Source organism: Cucurbita moschata, unplaced genomic scaffold (assembly GCF_002738365.1).
Source record: "Cucurbita moschata cultivar Rifu unplaced genomic scaffold, Cmos_1.0 Cmo_Scf00013, whole genome shotgun sequence".
Taxonomy (NCBI): Eukaryota; Viridiplantae; Streptophyta; class Magnoliopsida; order Cucurbitales; family Cucurbitaceae; genus Cucurbita; species Cucurbita moschata.
Genome location: NW_019268529.1, coordinates 2027612 through 2044853, shown reverse-complemented (window position 1 = coordinate 2044853; position 17242 = coordinate 2027612). Strand labels below are relative to the sequence as shown.

Sequence of the window (17242 nt, the reverse complement as noted above, 5' to 3'; positions counted from 1 at the left end):
TTTCGGATGGCTCAATGCCGACATTTTGGTTGATCAAGCTTGGGTAAGATACACTCGAATCCTTTCCACCCAGTTTCAATTATTCGGAAGCGTTTAAGATTAGTATGATTGCCTTTTAGCTAGTTTAAATTATTTTATGCAAAATTAGGCTTAATAGTTTACTAGGTGAGTCAATTACAATAGTAGAATTCTAATTTATGATGTTAAACTCTTTAGTCAAAATTAAATTTTAGAGAGCAGCATTAAACTAGCATAAAGAGGGTGTAGTAGCTTCAGCCTAAGCCAACCACGTAAGTGACCGTACCGTCGGTTTTGTAACCAGTGTATGCTGAATGATAATATGTGCTTGAGAAATCGTGTTGATCAATAAAAAATTTAGAGTCATTACAGAGATTAATTTGTTGTGTAGTTGATCAATGAAAAATCATGTTGATCAGTGATATTACGAACTCGATGTCTAACATGTAAAGTCTCTAAAAAAAAACAAATATTTTTCCCACCTATCATTAATAGTTATTAATATAAGGGAACTTTGGGATGTAGCAAATGATGAAGACAAGAAAACAACATTGAATGGATGATATTTAGGAAAGATCACTCGACCCTATTAAAACATGAATATTTGGTGTGCTTCCCCATTTAGTGCCTTTCTTCCATACCATAATAAATATCCCTAAAACAACTCCTATACAAAAAAATATACATTCATACCATAAAAAACACAAAAGAATAAAGTTACGACTCGAATAAGAAATGAGATGCGATAACATCCCTAGCACGTTTCATTATTTGAATGACAAACTTCAAACGGGAAAATAATCTAAATAAAAAACAGGATGCGATTGCATCCCGTACAAACCCGTCCTTATTTATATAACAATAATTCATATGAAATTGCTTAAATGACTCAAACCTCTCTAACTTAGCCACTCCACGCTTCCCTAAGCTTCCTTATCAACTGTCTTACCTGCACAAACGAACCCCAACTTTCAGTACCTACAAAACACGTAACGATATTTATTTATCTTTTATTGTTCGTTATTTTTTATTTACAAAAACATGTTTATAATAATTTCTTTGTGATTGGCTAATTTTTTTAATAAGAAAACTAAAATTACATGCTTTGTAATAATTTTATTTTGGTCGCCAAATTTCTATTGATTTTAGAAATTATTAAATATTTTATTATTTTCTTGTTCAACGTCACCAAATTTGACTTTGAAGAAGATGTCATTATAAATTACCACAATCTAAATTGAACGAGTTGAGTTGAGATATGTGTAGCGGTGTACCTTCAGTGACAGATGATTTCGGGTTAGCCATCGTTGGCGGTGCGGTTTTCATGTCAGCAGAATCCTCAAGGGGCACGACGACGCCGGGCCAGGGGCGGCAAGTGCAGTGCTTTCCCTTCTCAATTCGCTTATAGAGATCAGGCAGGTGATTGCCACAGCCCTTCCAGGAGGTCTTGTTGCACGTCTTGCACTCCACGAGATAACACATGATGTCCAGAGGGTTGCAAGGCTGTGAAGATATGGGGAGGGCTGAGTTTTTTAGATAGCAATTTGTGAACCCACCAATGGTTTGAGCAATATAACAGCACAAAAAGCTTTGGGAACATCGTGGGTATTTCCTTGTTTCTTAATTAAATGGCGTTATTGCACCTTTTTAATTGTTGTTCAATTTGTCAAATCCTAGGCGTAGGGATATAGTTTTAGGCTAATTAATAACCCAACCAAATTGCAGTTTAGAGATCCAATGAAGGGTCAAATGTTGGATACTTATGGCCATTTTAAAAAATATATATATATATATATATATATTCAACTTTCAAAATTTTAATAATATTTTTAAATTTAAAAAAAATACCTAAAACAATATTTTTATATTTAATTTTAAATAAAAATAGTGAGTATTTTATTTCAAAAATATTTTTTTTTTAATTTTCCATTTAAAAAAAATTAAAAAATACTCTTCCTATTAGTACCTCTTTAAAAGAATACCCATTAAATTTTCTTTTACTTTTCTGAATAAAAGTTTAAAAAAATCGCCGGAAACGGTCTATTGATATTTCATAGATTATTATTAAATTTTTTAATATTATTCATTAAATTTTATGAATATTTTTTTAAATGTAATTACTGAAGAGTATTTTTTTTAAGTAAAAAAAAAGAAGGTTAAAACTGAAGTTTTTTTTTTGAAAAATTAATAACATTAACAAAATTTTTGAAAACTATGTGTATTTTTTAACACGTTTTAAAGTAAAAAAAAAAAAAGTATTTTTGAAACTGTTTTGAAGGTTGAAAAGTATTTTTAATTTTTAATTTTTTTTTTTTGATAAGTTTAGAGGTATCATTCACAGTAATAAAGTATTTATTAGATTAAATACAAAATTTAAATATCTTTTCATTAATTTAGCCGAATGCTTTTCTAAATCATGTTTTCAATACGAAAATAATTTTATATCTCAACTTTTTTTTTTTTTTTTCTAACTCGAGAGTAATATATTAATTTCAACTAATTTTTTAATTGCATGTTATGAATTTTATTTTTTTTATTAAATACTTAAAAGTCGTTCTTTATATGGCTCGATAACTTTATTCTTTTCTTCATAGGAGTTTCTATGACAGTTTTTGGAAGGTGTAGTATGGATGGGGCTGTAAAAGTTCGGTCGTAAGGATTGGGAAGATGCCGGGAGGGTTGGTTGACAAAGTAAATCACCTTTGGTCACCTTTCATTTCTGGTTCACATTTTAATTAATAATACAGCTAACAATGTGAAATACAACTTTAAAGCAACCTCAATTATTTTAATCGGAGACGTAAACAGATCCGAGAGGATCGGAATGGTGGAAATCAGACTGAAAATGGCGAGACGAGTCGAAAACAGCCGAGAAGCCGCCAGAAAGCCACCGAAAAACTGTTGGAAAAGCCGTCGGAAAGCAACCGAAAATCTGCCATAAAGCTGACGGGAAGCTGCAGAAAAGATGCTGGGAAAAGTCGCCGGAAAGCCACAGGGAAGCTGCCAAAAAATTCACTGGGAAGCGGCTGCGCCATCCAAGCCGCTCAAGCCGAAAGGCTGCTTGCGCCACGGCTTAACACATGGCGGCATCTAAGCGGGCCACGACAGCACAGGTGTCTCGAGTCGAGGCATGTGTCGAAGTTCGGTTCGAGTCATGATTCGCGAGTGGTTTGGGAGCGTGCTGAGGTCAAAGTTGGCGTTTGGCTGATGATTTGGGTGAGTTGTGGGGATCAAGGACGTGATCCCACACCCATGCGGAATTTTCGGCAGTCGCCAGGAAACTCGTCGGTTTTCGGACATTTATTTATTTATTTATTTTTAAATTCTGATTGGTTACAATAATTCTAAATTATCATCATTGAAACCATCTAAGAATAAATGAACTCCATTTCAAATATCTTGAAGTCTTTGTTGCATAAATGAAACTTGATTCTTCCTAATGTGACATTAATATTGCATGATTGAGATGCCTTGGTTCATATCACAAAGTTAAGGTCTCTCAATTCAATGTGTGTCTCATCATGTTATCATGGTTCCAAATCAACATGGTCTACAAGTCTTGACGCCATCCCGAGTCCCAGAATGTCATCAATCATCATAGCTCGCTCGGTCATGATCATCAAGAATGGATCCATGTGTCATTCATATCATTGGGTTATATCAAAACATTGGATCCTCTCGTTCATGCCATATCATTTACAGACTCTATACTAGATAGTGGATATAGGATCCAACCTCTGACACATGGGATGGGGATCAATGTTGACACACATGTGCCCTCTGCCACTGTCCTTGAAAGACTCATTTCAAAGAAAGTCGCCTGAGACACTTGTCTCGCAAAGCTCACTCTCACTGTGACACATGCATGTGCCACATAATAGCTCGCTTAGAATACAGGGCCAGGGGTGGTGGAGAGCTGATACCATGTCTTCCCTAAAATAAATTTTGAGTCATTTTTGGTCTGACAGGTATAGACATGATTTTGGGGAACGAAAATATGGTGTTGTGGAGCGTCCGCCTGGTGCGCGATTGAGACAAACTTTGGCAAGCTTTCATATTTTTTATGAACGGACTTAACTCCACATGCCCAAATTTTCTTCAAAAGCCTAACTTTCAAGGTTAAGACTCGAGGCCCTACTCAGCCTTTGAACAAGCCTATCTCTAACACTCATGTTGACATTGTTACCTCAGTCTTGCCTATTCATCGGCTGTTCTTTCATGCACATATTTTTCATGTGTTAGATTATGCATCGTTCTCCTCGTTCGCATCATGACACTCATCTTGTCTCAACCCTCGCATGCCGATTGAGCGTCACTATCGAGTTGCCACTTGTCTTGTTTACACATGAGGGTCACAACCTACTCTCTTTATATCATGGTTGTGACATTCCCCCTACTTAAATTAGTCATCACTCTCAATAACTTTCTTGGGAGACAATCTCATCGTGGATTGTGACGCTGTGTAAGCCAGGGAAATAAAGTCAGGATAGTTCTAGCTTTTTAGGTTAGATGAAAGTGTATGCAGGATGATTGCAAGTTGTATAAAACTAATTAATTTGAAAAACTAAAATATATGATTTAATTCCTTAGCAAGATACAAATAATATCTCAAATTTGGTGTCAAATAGTTAAATCTTTATCTATCCTTGTCATTTCCCACAAAATTAAAGTGGGGAACCTAGTCCTTTGGAATTTAGAAAATAAGGACTTACAAAGTATCTTTTAACCTCTTTTTGAGGAATTTATTCACTCCACTTGATCAAAGGATGCCTTGCCTCCACAAAACGAGTTAATTTGGATTGGTTGGAGTTTTAGAATTTATTCTTGGAGTATACCTCACATGTACACTATTATCCAATTTACATCAACCAGTTTGTATGCACTTTGTGTATAAGAGCAGATAGATAGTAGCCTACCCAACACAAGCTTAACAAATCACCAAAAAACACACAAAATATGGTTCATCGGATTGCTTCTCCATTAACTTTGGTGTTGGTGGGTCGTACAGGCAATGGAAAAAGTGCCACTGGAAACACTATTCTTGGAAGAAATGCCTTCAAATCAAGGATAAGTTCTTCCGGAATTACAAAATCTTCAGAGATGCAATCATGTGTGAGGAAAGATGGAACAGTCATAAATGTGATCGACACTCCAGGTATAACTCATAAACACAATCTTAAAAAATTTTAATTTTGTGTTATGTGTTTTTTTTTAAAACGGTTGGGAGTTAGTTCAAGGTTAGCTAATTAAGGGGTTGATCATGAGTTAATGAGTAAGGATAACCTCTCGCGGAAGCCAAAAACAAACCCATAAGAGCTTATGCTCAAACAGGACAATATCATACCATTGTGAAGATCAGTAATTTCTAACATGGTATCAGAGTCATGCCCTTAACTTACTTATGTCAATAGAATTCTTAAATACCGAACAAAGAAGTTGTGAATCTTGAAGTGTGTGAATCTTGAAGTGTAAGTGTCGAACAAAGAGTGTAATTTGTTCGAGTGCTCTAAAGAAAGCAGCCGAATCTCGATTAAGGGGAAGTTGTTCGAGGGCTACATAGGCCTTAGGGGAGGCTCTATGGTGTACTTTGTTCGAGGGGAGAATTGTTGAGAATTGTTGGGAGAGAGTTCCACCATAGCTAATTAAGAGGTTGGTCATAGGTTTATAAGTAAGGAATACATCTATTGTTATGAGACCTTTTGAGAAAATTAAAAGCAAAACCACGACAGCTTATGCTCCTAACATTTTTTCAATTTGGTATGTCAGGAGTGTTTGATGCAGCGGTTGGAGCGGAATATGTTGCAAGAGAGATCGCGAAATGTGTTGACATGGTGAAAGAGGGTCTTCATGCAATAGTGTTGGTTTTCTCCGTGAGGACCCGATTCTCACAAGAGGAAGAGGCTAGCATCCGAACCCTGCAAGCTTTGTTTGGAACAAAGGTTGTGGACTTCGTGATTGTGCTCTTCACAGGAGGGGACGAACTGGAAGACAACGAGGAGACGTTGGAAGATTACATGGGTCGGGAGTGCCCGATGGCGTTGAAGGATATCATAGCCGCATGCAACAACCGCTGCTTGGTTTTCAATAACAAGACGAGGGATGAAAAGAAGAAGGGTGAACAAGTGGAGAATTTGTTAAGGATGGTGAATGCGGTGGTGAATAAAAATGGAGGACAGGCGTACACGCATGGGTTGTTTGCTAATGTCAAGTTTGAGACCAAATTGCAGGATGTGAGAAGCAAGCTTGAAGAGCAATTGGAGTTGGAGAGAAAAGCAAGAGTTGAAGCAGAAGCAAGAGCGCAAGAGATTCAAAAACAATCTAGTGATGAGATTCGAAACTTGAATGACCGCCTACGCACCGCGCTTGATAGGATACGAACAACATCGTGTCCACCACCCCGCTGCAAGCGCGGTGGTAGAACCTGTGTTATTATGTAACAACCGTAAAAATAAAATAAAATAAATAAATAATAATAAAATTGTAACTAAAAGCATCTCTCCACCAATCTGACTGAACTCGTTCCCTCAAAAATCTCTCCTCAACACCTCCTGGCCCGAGTGGTGGCTCTTGTGTTATTTTATGACTTCATTTTCCCTATAATAACGTGTATTCAAAATAAAGTGGAGAGGAGGATGAGAATTGAAGTCATGTAGTTATGTCTAGACACGTGAATATATATATATATACACATAGATATATGAGTTTATAAACTTGATTTAGTAGAATAAGTTACTAATTTATGAAGTAACTTCGAGAATTTGTTAGTAGAATAAGTTATTAACTTATAATTTATGGAGTAGGAGCCATTCCCAGCCTGTCCCTCAGCCAGTACGCAGCAATCTATTCTCGCCACAGGAGTAGCTCGAGCAGTCTACTAATAGCCGACGGTTTTGGGACTAGGACCCCTGTACCCAACCTTTAGAGCCAATCTTTTTTCTGAGGTTACGGATCCAATATTATTCACTAATTCTAGAAATTCATTGTCCTTTTGCTGACTGAATGCTCTCTTATCCAATTTCTTGACGGCCAATAACTTCGAAATTGTGAAGAATTAAAATCCTATAGGAAAATTATAGGAGACTCATTTATGAGATAAAGATAAGTATGCAAAGATTTTAAGGAGATTATGACAACTTCACAACGTGAACCAAGAGAAAAAGTACAAAACTATCCCTCAAGACAATTTATCAAGATTTCAAGTGACAATATGCTATGGAAAATGACTTGAAAATGACCCGAAAATGAAAGTATTTAAGTTAGGTTTTTTTTACTAAACGTATGCGTCAAATTCATCAAATTTGAACGTTCCTTAGAGTTTCGTTGAAAAATATTGAAAGAAACTTTGTTTTTTCACATAATGATTTAACTGTCTCCACGAGGATCTTCTTTGTACAATAGAATTGGTAGTAGTTACCAAATTGGGACCAAGTTTGGTACTTGTACCAAGGTTTTATGCTTTAATTAAGAAGATTGGTAATGGTTCTTAGCTTGAGAGAAAGTTTAGGAAGCTAACGAGTACTTTCTCCACTATAAATACTGATGAGATCATGTTTACTTTTTTTTTTGTGGCAACAAATAGAATTGAAAAGATAAGTGCTTAATGTTTGTTTGCTCTAGACGTTGTCTCCTCAAATAGTTTCTTTGTTTCTTTTACTTGTTTTGACATATTTTGATCGTTGGTCATGTCATACCGAATATATACAGAGAGGCTATTCTCATATATCGAATTATATCAAATTAATTTTGATGTTACGAGCTTCAACTATACCTACTTTTTCTTGTGTGCATGGTCTTTTCTGCATGATTTCAACGGAGATTGCATGGGAGAAGATGCTGGTGACGTTGCCTGCGCAAATCTCGTGAAGGAATATAAACTCTACAAATCTCGTTAAGGAATATAAACTCTACAAATCTCGTTAAGGAACCGCGTTAATTTGAGTTAGGTTGAAAGAAATATGAAAATTAAGTAAATGGAAAAATAATTGTATTCTGGAAAGTGCAGCGCTGAGGTGGAAGGAGAACGTGTCAGATAGCGGCTGGGACATGTGTCAGGTGGGGAAGGGGGTTGCGCATCGTCGGAGAAGAAGGGCCACATGTCAAGTGTCCATGGCGGAGAAAAATCAACGAAATACCTCGCATCGGGCAAGATTCGAAGGTCGGCAACCCACTACCCGAGTCCAATCCGAGAACCTGCGCATGACCTGGATTACCGACCCGACTCCTTGTTGCCACGCATTAGCGTAAGAGAATTCAGATTTCCAGTGCACGCTTTCAGATTCGAACCCACACACTCGTCAGCATCTGACTAACCCGACCGCGACACGTGGCAGAACCCAGAACCCGCGTCCTCCTCCCTTAGACGCGTCTGTACGCGCGTGTGGAGTTCCTCTCTGGCGCGTGCAAGGAGCGTGAAGCTCCTTTTCATCCCGTTCGACTCTTGTTTGCCCGATAATTATTCCAATTCCAATCCTAACCATAATTTTATGTGAATTAGGATCTAATTGGGGAAATCAGTATTTTTGGACACCATATATATATATGTAGAAACGCTAAACGAAGGGCACGCATCAATCATGTAAGTCCCCGTACGGATTTTTAGGAAGCAATACTTGTAAGGATTGCTTAGAATGCATGCATGCTAGTGAATTTACCTTAGATGGTAGCTTTCCATGAATGAATTTAGGTAATGTGATTATTATGAGTATGAACGTATTATGTGAAGCATTATGAAAATTATTGAGTGTTGCAATTATGCTATAAGCTTCCGCTATATAATGTATATGTTTAATTCATGTCGAAAGAAGGATGAGATATGAAAATCAGAAAAGAGGATTGTGTTTCAATTTTCAGAGGGCAGAGAAGAAAGAAGAAGAAAAAAAAAAGAGTCGCCCGGCGAGCGGCGGAGGGCGGCGACAGGCGCCGGCACGTGTCGACCATCGGCTGGAGCAACGCAGCTCCAGCGAGACGTCGACACGTGTCGCCTGCAAGTTGGGCTGAAATGCAACGCGAGCCGAGTCGATCGGACCGGCCGACCCGCGAGTACGCGGAAGCGGGTGCGCGTGCAGCCTGCGACTAGCACCTTCCCGCGCGCGTGACCACGCATTCCCAGCGTGCGTGGGACGGCCAATTTGTCCCGATTGCTTTCTGTTTGGCCGATTTTTGTCCCGATTCCAGTTCTAATACTATTTTTACGTGAATAGGGACCTAATTTAAAGAAATCAGTATTTTTGGACACCTCATGGGCAAAGAAACGCTAGAAAAAGGGCACGCGTCAACCAGGTAAGTCACCACTCAGTATTTAGAAAGAAATACTTGTAGGATTCGCTTGGATTGCATGCATGTTAGTAGTTTTGCTTCAGATTAGCTCTCCATGTAAATTATTGGTCAGATTAACTGTTATGACCGTATTGGGTGAATTACATGAGTACTGTTGTATGCTTTATGCTTTCGCTGTATGTATGCATGCATTTAATTTATGTTGGAATTGTGTATTCCGTGTTCCGAGTGCTTGATGGACGAATTCGCCCCATTGAGCGTGAACTTCGTGCTCTAGGTGCTTGATGGAGGTCATCGCCACGTTGAGCCGGTATGCCTAGTTTGCGTGAATTATATAGTCTGATGTTAGAAGACGATTGCATGCACACTCTGTTAATTGCTAGGGCCCATTTCTATGATAAGCTTAGGGAATTATTGTTAGGAGCGATATGTCGAACCAACCAGATTTAATTTCCTCCTAGGAACTTAGCATTTTACCACGGCAAGAAGGTACCTCGGAGTGTTCATAGATTGCGTGAGAACGGTATCTATAGCTTCGTGGGAGGACCAAGGGTCACTGATCAGTCATTACTGCTCTTAGCCATTTCGCATGGGAAATGTGTCCCCAAGTCGTACCGCCCATTAGCTGCATGGGAACGGGTTGGGTCGCGCCCCCCATAGGGGGACTATATGGGCGTTGGGGTATTCAACACACCTCTAGGCTAGGTACCACGTAGTCCCAGATAGCCATGTAGAGGTAGCGCCTCATAGAGAGATACCGACCATATTAACTTGGCATAAGGAACCTCTAGGCGTTTAATGAAAGGACGACGAACCGGTGAAACCCAAGGGGCAAGCCCCAAGGGACTAAGATTAGAACCAAAGTAGGAAACCGTGGGAATTCTGTTAAACTAAGATGCAAAGAGAGCCTACAAGTAGGTGGCTTACTGAGTATAATTTTTATACTCATTCCTTTCTACCTTCCTTTTCGTCAGGTGTCGGTCGAGGTGGAGGAGCGTTGGAGAGCTGTGCGGTCACAGAGGGGGTCGTTCCGGAGCGTCAGTCCATTTTCGGTCTTTTGGAGTCTTTTGCGAATTTCTTTTATATTTGTATTTTATTTCCTTTTTGTAAACTTAAATCCTCTCTTTGAAATATTTTAATTTTATTTGATTTTCATCTTTTTATTTCACTTTTCTTTTTGTTTGTTTTCGATTTCATCTTTTTAGTCACGATTCGGTTTTTCAAAGCCTCGAAAATCGGGTCGTGACAATAAGGGAGAAGTAGCCCCTTCCCAATGAGGGAGACTATTTATGACCTATGGGGTTGCAACTCAATTCTAAGGTAAGATACCAAATAGTCTTAGATAGCCATATTGAGGTAGCTACTCGTAGGGCACTTGTCATACACAAGTCGGCATAAGAGAAACTCTTAGGGTTTAAATGAAAGGAGAAATAACCAGAATAGCCTTAAGGGGATAAGACTAGAACTAGATGTCCTAAAGCTAATGAGAAACCCATGTAAGTCTAGATATATGAAAAATAAATAATTTATATTAAAAATATATATTCGATTGAATGATAAATCTTAATTAAATAAATGAAAAATAAATAAATAAATATTTTACGAATTAAAATTTTAATTTATATTAAAAATAAAAATATGAATAAACAATCACAACCATTCAAATTAATCATATCTATGATTGAATTGGGTTGAATTGAGAGTTATTTAATTTCCCTTTCCCAGTGGGCCGAAACCACATAAAAGCCCAACTACCCCGGCCCATTAACATAATATTCTGGAGTCGGCTTGACATGATATTCAATGTGGAGCAGCTCAAAAGCGCACAACTCTTCCTCCTTCAAGAGTTTCTTGAAATCCCGGACCCAAAAACCTCACAGAAACCCTAAAAGGAGAGTTTGTAATCAGATGTCGGACCCAAACGATACGGATTCCGACGCCCCCGAAGAGTTCACCGCCGAGCAGGTTCGTTGTTTCCAACTTTCTATATTTCTATTTGCCGCTTGTTTGAACTCGATCGTAGTTCCTCCAGCTATGTTCTAAGGAAGCAGGGATTTATATTAGGAACTCATCTGTTGCAGGGAATACAGCAGGATGAAGAGATTAGAAAAGTTCAAAAAGAAAGTAGCGCTAGGTGTGTTTTCAATCCGTATTTCCCATTACCGAATTGTATTTGGTGTCCAACCTTGTGCTTTCATCATTATTTCACCAATGACTTTTCTATTTAGTTTTTGTAAAGTTTGATTCTCTATTTATTTCCATGGATTTTTCGTCATCCTTCATGGGATTTAATGGCTTCACGTGTAATCTACTTCTGCATTGTGTTTAGTCTTCTCACTGCGTTTGGAGCTGTTTTTGTGGTTTTGTGTTTTCACTTCTCTTATTTGAAGTTGAGCTGACATTGTAGATTCTTAAGACATGGCTTCAATTATTTATTTCGATTGCATATGATATTGTCGATGGATTTCTGCTATATATATTTATTGTATATGTATATGTATGTACATATAGATATATGAGTGAGGATTTGAACCTTCAAGAAGTAGGCGATAACCCCAAAATTTCTATCTTAAACTCCAGACGACGATGCAACAAGATTAGGAATATCAACATGTTTATGTTTCTCTCTAACCAAATTTACTGAAGAGTTGCTTCACCATGTTATAGAAGAGTTCCTTAGCCTTCAGTTTGAAGGAGTTCCCTCCTGCAATTGAAAGTTCAGATCCTTGACCTGCAAAGGGAAAACATAAAATAGTCCTGCATCCTGTACCACACTGCAATAAAATGGGCAGAGAAAGGAAACAAGATTCGATCTCTCATCTTATAGTCTACTCATATTGCAACACCCTGCCCTAAGGATAACACAAGCAATTATTTTTCTGAGTTCCATCAGCACTAGTAGTGTTTGTTGCTACCATGGATCCCAAACCAGTAGAACACGCTTGTCTTCTTCTGACACCTATGATTCCATACCAGACTACTGAGGGAAGGAGGATAGCAATCTCAGTTGTTGACCTCTTGAAGAACAGGCTCAAGAAAATTTTCCTGAACTTTTTGAATACCAAATCCTGACATGTTGTCCATCGGTAGTAAAGAGATGATTTACCTACCTGATCAAAGTTAACCCTCCCTGAAACTTCCAATCTTGAGATTCCTGCTAAATACCAAGTTCCATAGTCTCAGAATTTCTAGAGTCATAAATGTTGAACTTCTTTTATTTGTGAGGGCATAGACTTAAGATCCGAGATAGTTGAAAGAGTTTTGGGACCGTTGATCCTTCTTGACGTGAACAGACGTATCTACGTTTGCCCACCTTGATAACTGAATTCTCTTAGGAATTATGTGACATTGTACTTTTGGAGATTAGAAACCACAAGCTTACGTGCTGCTATACGAGCATCTACCAGAAGTCCAAATCCCAATCTAACAAAAAGGGCCAATCCATCAGGTTAGGGTTTCTCATAATCAAGCATGCAGGATAACCCTTCCTCTTTATTTTTTTTCCGCATTAATCAGGATATTCTTAACGAGTATGTGATTCAGGGTTTGTCCATCTTCCTTGAAGGGCAATGGAAATGGTAAAGAGAAGGACCATCTAAGGTTTTGTAGTGCAAATATTAACAGCACACTCATGTCAAAGCTTAAACCATGTTTTGAAGGACTATTGAACCTTAAACCTTGAGGCTTGCCTAGCTTCAGGTTGAGGCTCAAATTTTTAAGCCTCTATACTTGGCCTTCTTTGATTCATAAGGGGGTTATGCCTTAACCGTAAAAATGTATTACATCTACTGTAGGATATAACATCTTGAAACCCAATCAATAATTTTTCAGTCCAACAGAAGAGACCAAACAATGATACCCACTAAAAGTCTCCAAAGGTCTTTTTGTCAGAGAAGCCTATGCAGTGAAACTTTGCTCAGAAATCCATAATAGAAGGAATGCACCAATTTTTTTGGCTTGCCAGCAATATGTTCATAAAATCGAAGTGAAGTGGAAAGTAATGGAAAGACAATCCAACGATTTTCCTTGATTCTGCAGGGTTTTTTATTTACAAATACAATTCTAAATTCCTTTTCATATGGCTTTATATGTTATTGTCTGTCTTTTTTTCATTGTTCAATAATCTAGTTCAAAAAGAACAAAGGTGGTTTAATTTTGTGCATAAATTGCTGAGGCTCAATGTTCACAACAATGGTAACTATGATTTCTTTTCACGGTTTAATTTCTTGTTGGCAATTATTTCATGAGTTTCTTACCTCAAATGCAGTAGGATTCTATGGTTGTTTCATGCTGTTAATTAAGGTGCATGTAAATTGGCTTGGATTGCTAATTATGTTTATTGCTGTTGTAATTAGATCAGGTTTTTGTGTTATTATTGAGCCCTTGATTTGAGCCTGGGCAATTCTGTCTTTTACTTAATGGGTTGCCCTCTGATCTGTTTTCCATCTTCTGCACTAACAAGAATAAGATTTTTAGGCACACCAGATGCTCTGAACCATGTTTTTTAATCAATGAAACAAATGATAGTTGGCTAGGATGGCTTGCTTTGTCATGCCCATTGCTATAGGGTATTTTCCACTAAGAGCATTACTGAATCGAGGATAGTCGTTCATTCTCAGAATTCAGTGTAGTGTTGGGAATTCCTGCCCGCGATGCAATTAGATGATATCTGAAAGGATAGTGTCCTTTGATGCACGTCTGGTTATTACTTGGTTTTTTGGACAGAACATGATAAATGGCATTATTTATGTAGGGTTGTCCGTGAAGGTAAAGAACGTCGTAGACAGTGGGCCGAAAAGAAAACACCACGCGCATCTAAAAAAAGCGAAACTGTCGAAGATGTAGCAGAAACCCCTAGACACAATGATCAAGTTAGCAAGTTGGGAATGCTTCCCAGTAATCTTGTCCAACTGCTTGCCGAGCGTGAGAAGTACGTCTCTTTCCCACTCTCCATTCATTTTGCTCAGATTATAGTTTCGCTAAACATCTAATTTGGTATATACTCTCCATCTATAGACAAGTTTTCTCATCAGACCCAGGCGACGAAAAGCCTGCAGCTAAATCAAAAACAAAGAGGAAGAAAAGCAAAAGCTCTGGGTGAGGGACCTGACTCTGTAGTTACTGAAGATGTTCTTCTTGATTTTATTATACCTTCTGAAATAGAACGACTCATTTTTGTAAATGCAGGATTGAAACGGTTCTTTTAAACGAGAGAGCACCATCTCAATGCTTACAGAACTCATTGGAATTTTTGAAGAAAAGGAAGATGAATATTCCAAGGTCATCATCGGTTCTCGACAATTCTAACCAAGCGTTACGCCTTCTTTCTTCATCGGGCCTTTTAACTAAGAAATAGCATTTTTTCTTGTTTGTTTCTAAAGCGATTATTGGGTTTCTGTCAGCTTCAACAGGATAATGTACAATGTATTTGAGATTTTAAGTTCAAGACTGATGCAACATGGAGAGTAAAAAAGTTCATTGATTTCTTATAGTGGGCATAGTCTCATAGCCACATAATTGAAAATGATGGGAGCAGTAAATGTTAGTGAATGAATGATTTTATTATGCAGTAATACATGTCTTTATAAAGTAAACTTTGTAATACATGTCTTTACAAAGTAAACTTTGAAAGTTAGATGTAGTAAAAAAAGTCTTTAAAACCAGGTTATCTTGTTCTCTTCCTCCTGGGATTCTCTTCCTCCTGGGATTGATGCCCACAGACAAATTTGACGCATAATGATTCTGGGAAAAGAGAAAGATTGCAATTCGGGGGCAGTGGTCAACCAGCCACATGCATTAAACTATGCGTCGTCTAGACTTCATAATAAACCCCTCCTTAGTCAAAATCAAAGTGGAATGTAATGCTTTGGGGCAAAGATGTGTCACCACCTGTCCCGGAACATTCCCAAAAGTCAAAGTCAAAATGATTGATTCCTGACTCAACATGCTAAAGGCCTTCAGCGGAAGCGAGAATGTCGGCTTGAGTAACGCAAACATTGGTGAGAATCCAATGCCCCCGAAAACCTAAGGGTTCCTCCGCAAGCAAGACGAGAAAAGAAAAGGGGCGAAAGAGCTCGACGAGAAGAGGAGAGGGGCAAAGCAACTCTTTTTTAGCTCCTTTCTTAGTCACCAGATTTGGCACCAGCCTTCTTTGCAATTTTATGCGGCTTTGGTGGTATGCTTAACATAATTTACGCTTGATATGATCTAATTTTGGTTGTATGCTTAACATAATTGATTCGAACTTTAAACAAATTTTATTGTCTTGAAATATTTGATCAACAAATTAAACGCAATGTGTGTATGTACTTAATACATGTAACTAAGAATGAAGGTAATAAATTGTCATCAACTAATGAACCTTTATGTACATGCATATGTACTTATACATGTACATGTATCTACAAGTAACCTTTGAGCACCCTCTCTTAAGTTGAATTAGGTAGAAATGAGTTTAGGACTTCACTTCAACTTCTTAAAGCATCTTGGATTCTATCATTTCCCATTTTTCTTTTAAGCTTCTCGAACAATGGTTAGCTTCTCGAACAATGGTTGTTTCAAGAGTTTTGTGAACAGGTATGCGATTTGTTCATCACTTTGGCAAAAATTGAGCTCAATAGTATCTTCTTTACACAAATTACGCAAGAAATGAAACCGAAATATTTACTCCTTCCATGCAACACATGATTTTTAGACAACTTGATAGTTGACATATTATTATAATAGATAACAGTCAAACCTAGTTGTTTATGATTATGAATTTCAAACATATTTCTTAATCAAATTGCTTGGCATAAGAATGTTGATGCTGCCACAAAATTTGCTTCCGTAGCTAGTTAAGAGTGTCTAGGTTGCTTCTTTAAAAACCAACAAATAGCTCCTGAACTCATCATGAGAATACTTCTTGTATTATTTTTACGATCATTTATATCACTTACATAATCGCTATCTGTATAGACAATCATCTTCGAATCACCTCCTTTTTTGTAAAATACCTCCAAAATCAAAAGTTTCTCTGACATATCAAAGTATTCTTCTTGCTGCATTGAGATGCTTTTTCGTTGGACACTCCATGTAGCGACTTATCATGCTAACAACATATACAATGTCTGGTCTTGTTGAGGTTAAATACATCAAACTTCTCACAATTTTCTTGAAGTACTTATTATCAACCTCTCGCCCTTCAATATCCTTATGCAACTTCAAACTCAATTCTGATAGAGTTTCAAATGTGCGCTCATCAATTTTATATCTTTCGAGTAGTTCTTGAACATATTTCTTTTGATAGATAAAGTTTCCAGCGACAAACTGAATAACTTCTAGTCCAAAAAAAAATCTCATCAAACCAATATCTATCATTTCAAATTCCTTCGACATGCTCCTCCTAACAAGTTCAAACATTTCTTCACTATTGCCTGTAAATATTAAATCATCAACATACGAGCAAACAATGAGAATGTTACCTCATGTATGTTCATATGGACATTTAATGAATTTCATCTTTTCAAAATAAGAATCAATGCAATTGTATCATGCTCTTGGAATTGCTTCAAACTTATAGAACTTTCTTCAACCTATATACCCTATCCTTTTTACCTTTTTGTACAAAACTATATGGTTGCTCCACATCTACCTCTTTTTGAGGCTTTCCATGTAAGAAGGCCGATTTCACATCAAGTTGATGAATATGCCACGGTTTCTATGTTGCAATTGAAATTATAAGCCTTATAGTAAATTGACGTGCTACTGGTGCAAATACCTTTTTATAATCAACTTCATATCTATTTGTATCACTTTGCAACTAGACGTGCCTTGTACTTATCTACCTCTCCATGCTCATAGTGAAGTTGAATTGGGGTTTCAACTCGTTCTTCTTCATGATCCATCAGAATCTGCTGATTGACAGTGACTTTTTCTCCTCATTCCTATGTTTTCTTTTCATCAAAGA

The 17242-nt window shown here is 37.5% G+C and overlaps 2 protein-coding genes across 2 annotated transcripts; both read left to right on the top strand.

Moving 5' to 3' along the window:
* Positions 1–4896: 4896 nt before the first annotated feature.
* LOC111451835 (immune-associated nucleotide-binding protein 9-like) lies at positions 4897–6503 on the top strand. Its single transcript, XM_023092415.1, has 2 exons — positions 4897–5173; positions 5785–6503. Exons 1-2 carry the CDS (start codon positions 4975–4977, stop codon positions 6453–6455), a joined length of 870 nt encoding a protein of 289 aa, XP_022948183.1. The 5' UTR covers positions 4897–4974; the 3' UTR covers positions 6456–6503.
* Positions 6504–11104: 4601 nt separating this feature from the next.
* On the top strand, positions 11105–14785 carry LOC111451498. The gene is made up of 5 exons (XM_023091947.1): positions 11105–11259; positions 11376–11428; positions 14048–14224; positions 14311–14391; positions 14482–14785. Exons 1-5 carry the CDS (start codon positions 11203–11205, stop codon positions 14648–14650), a joined length of 537 nt encoding a protein of 178 aa, XP_022947715.1. The 5' UTR covers positions 11105–11202; the 3' UTR covers positions 14651–14785.
* Positions 14786–17242: the final 2457 nt, after the last annotated feature.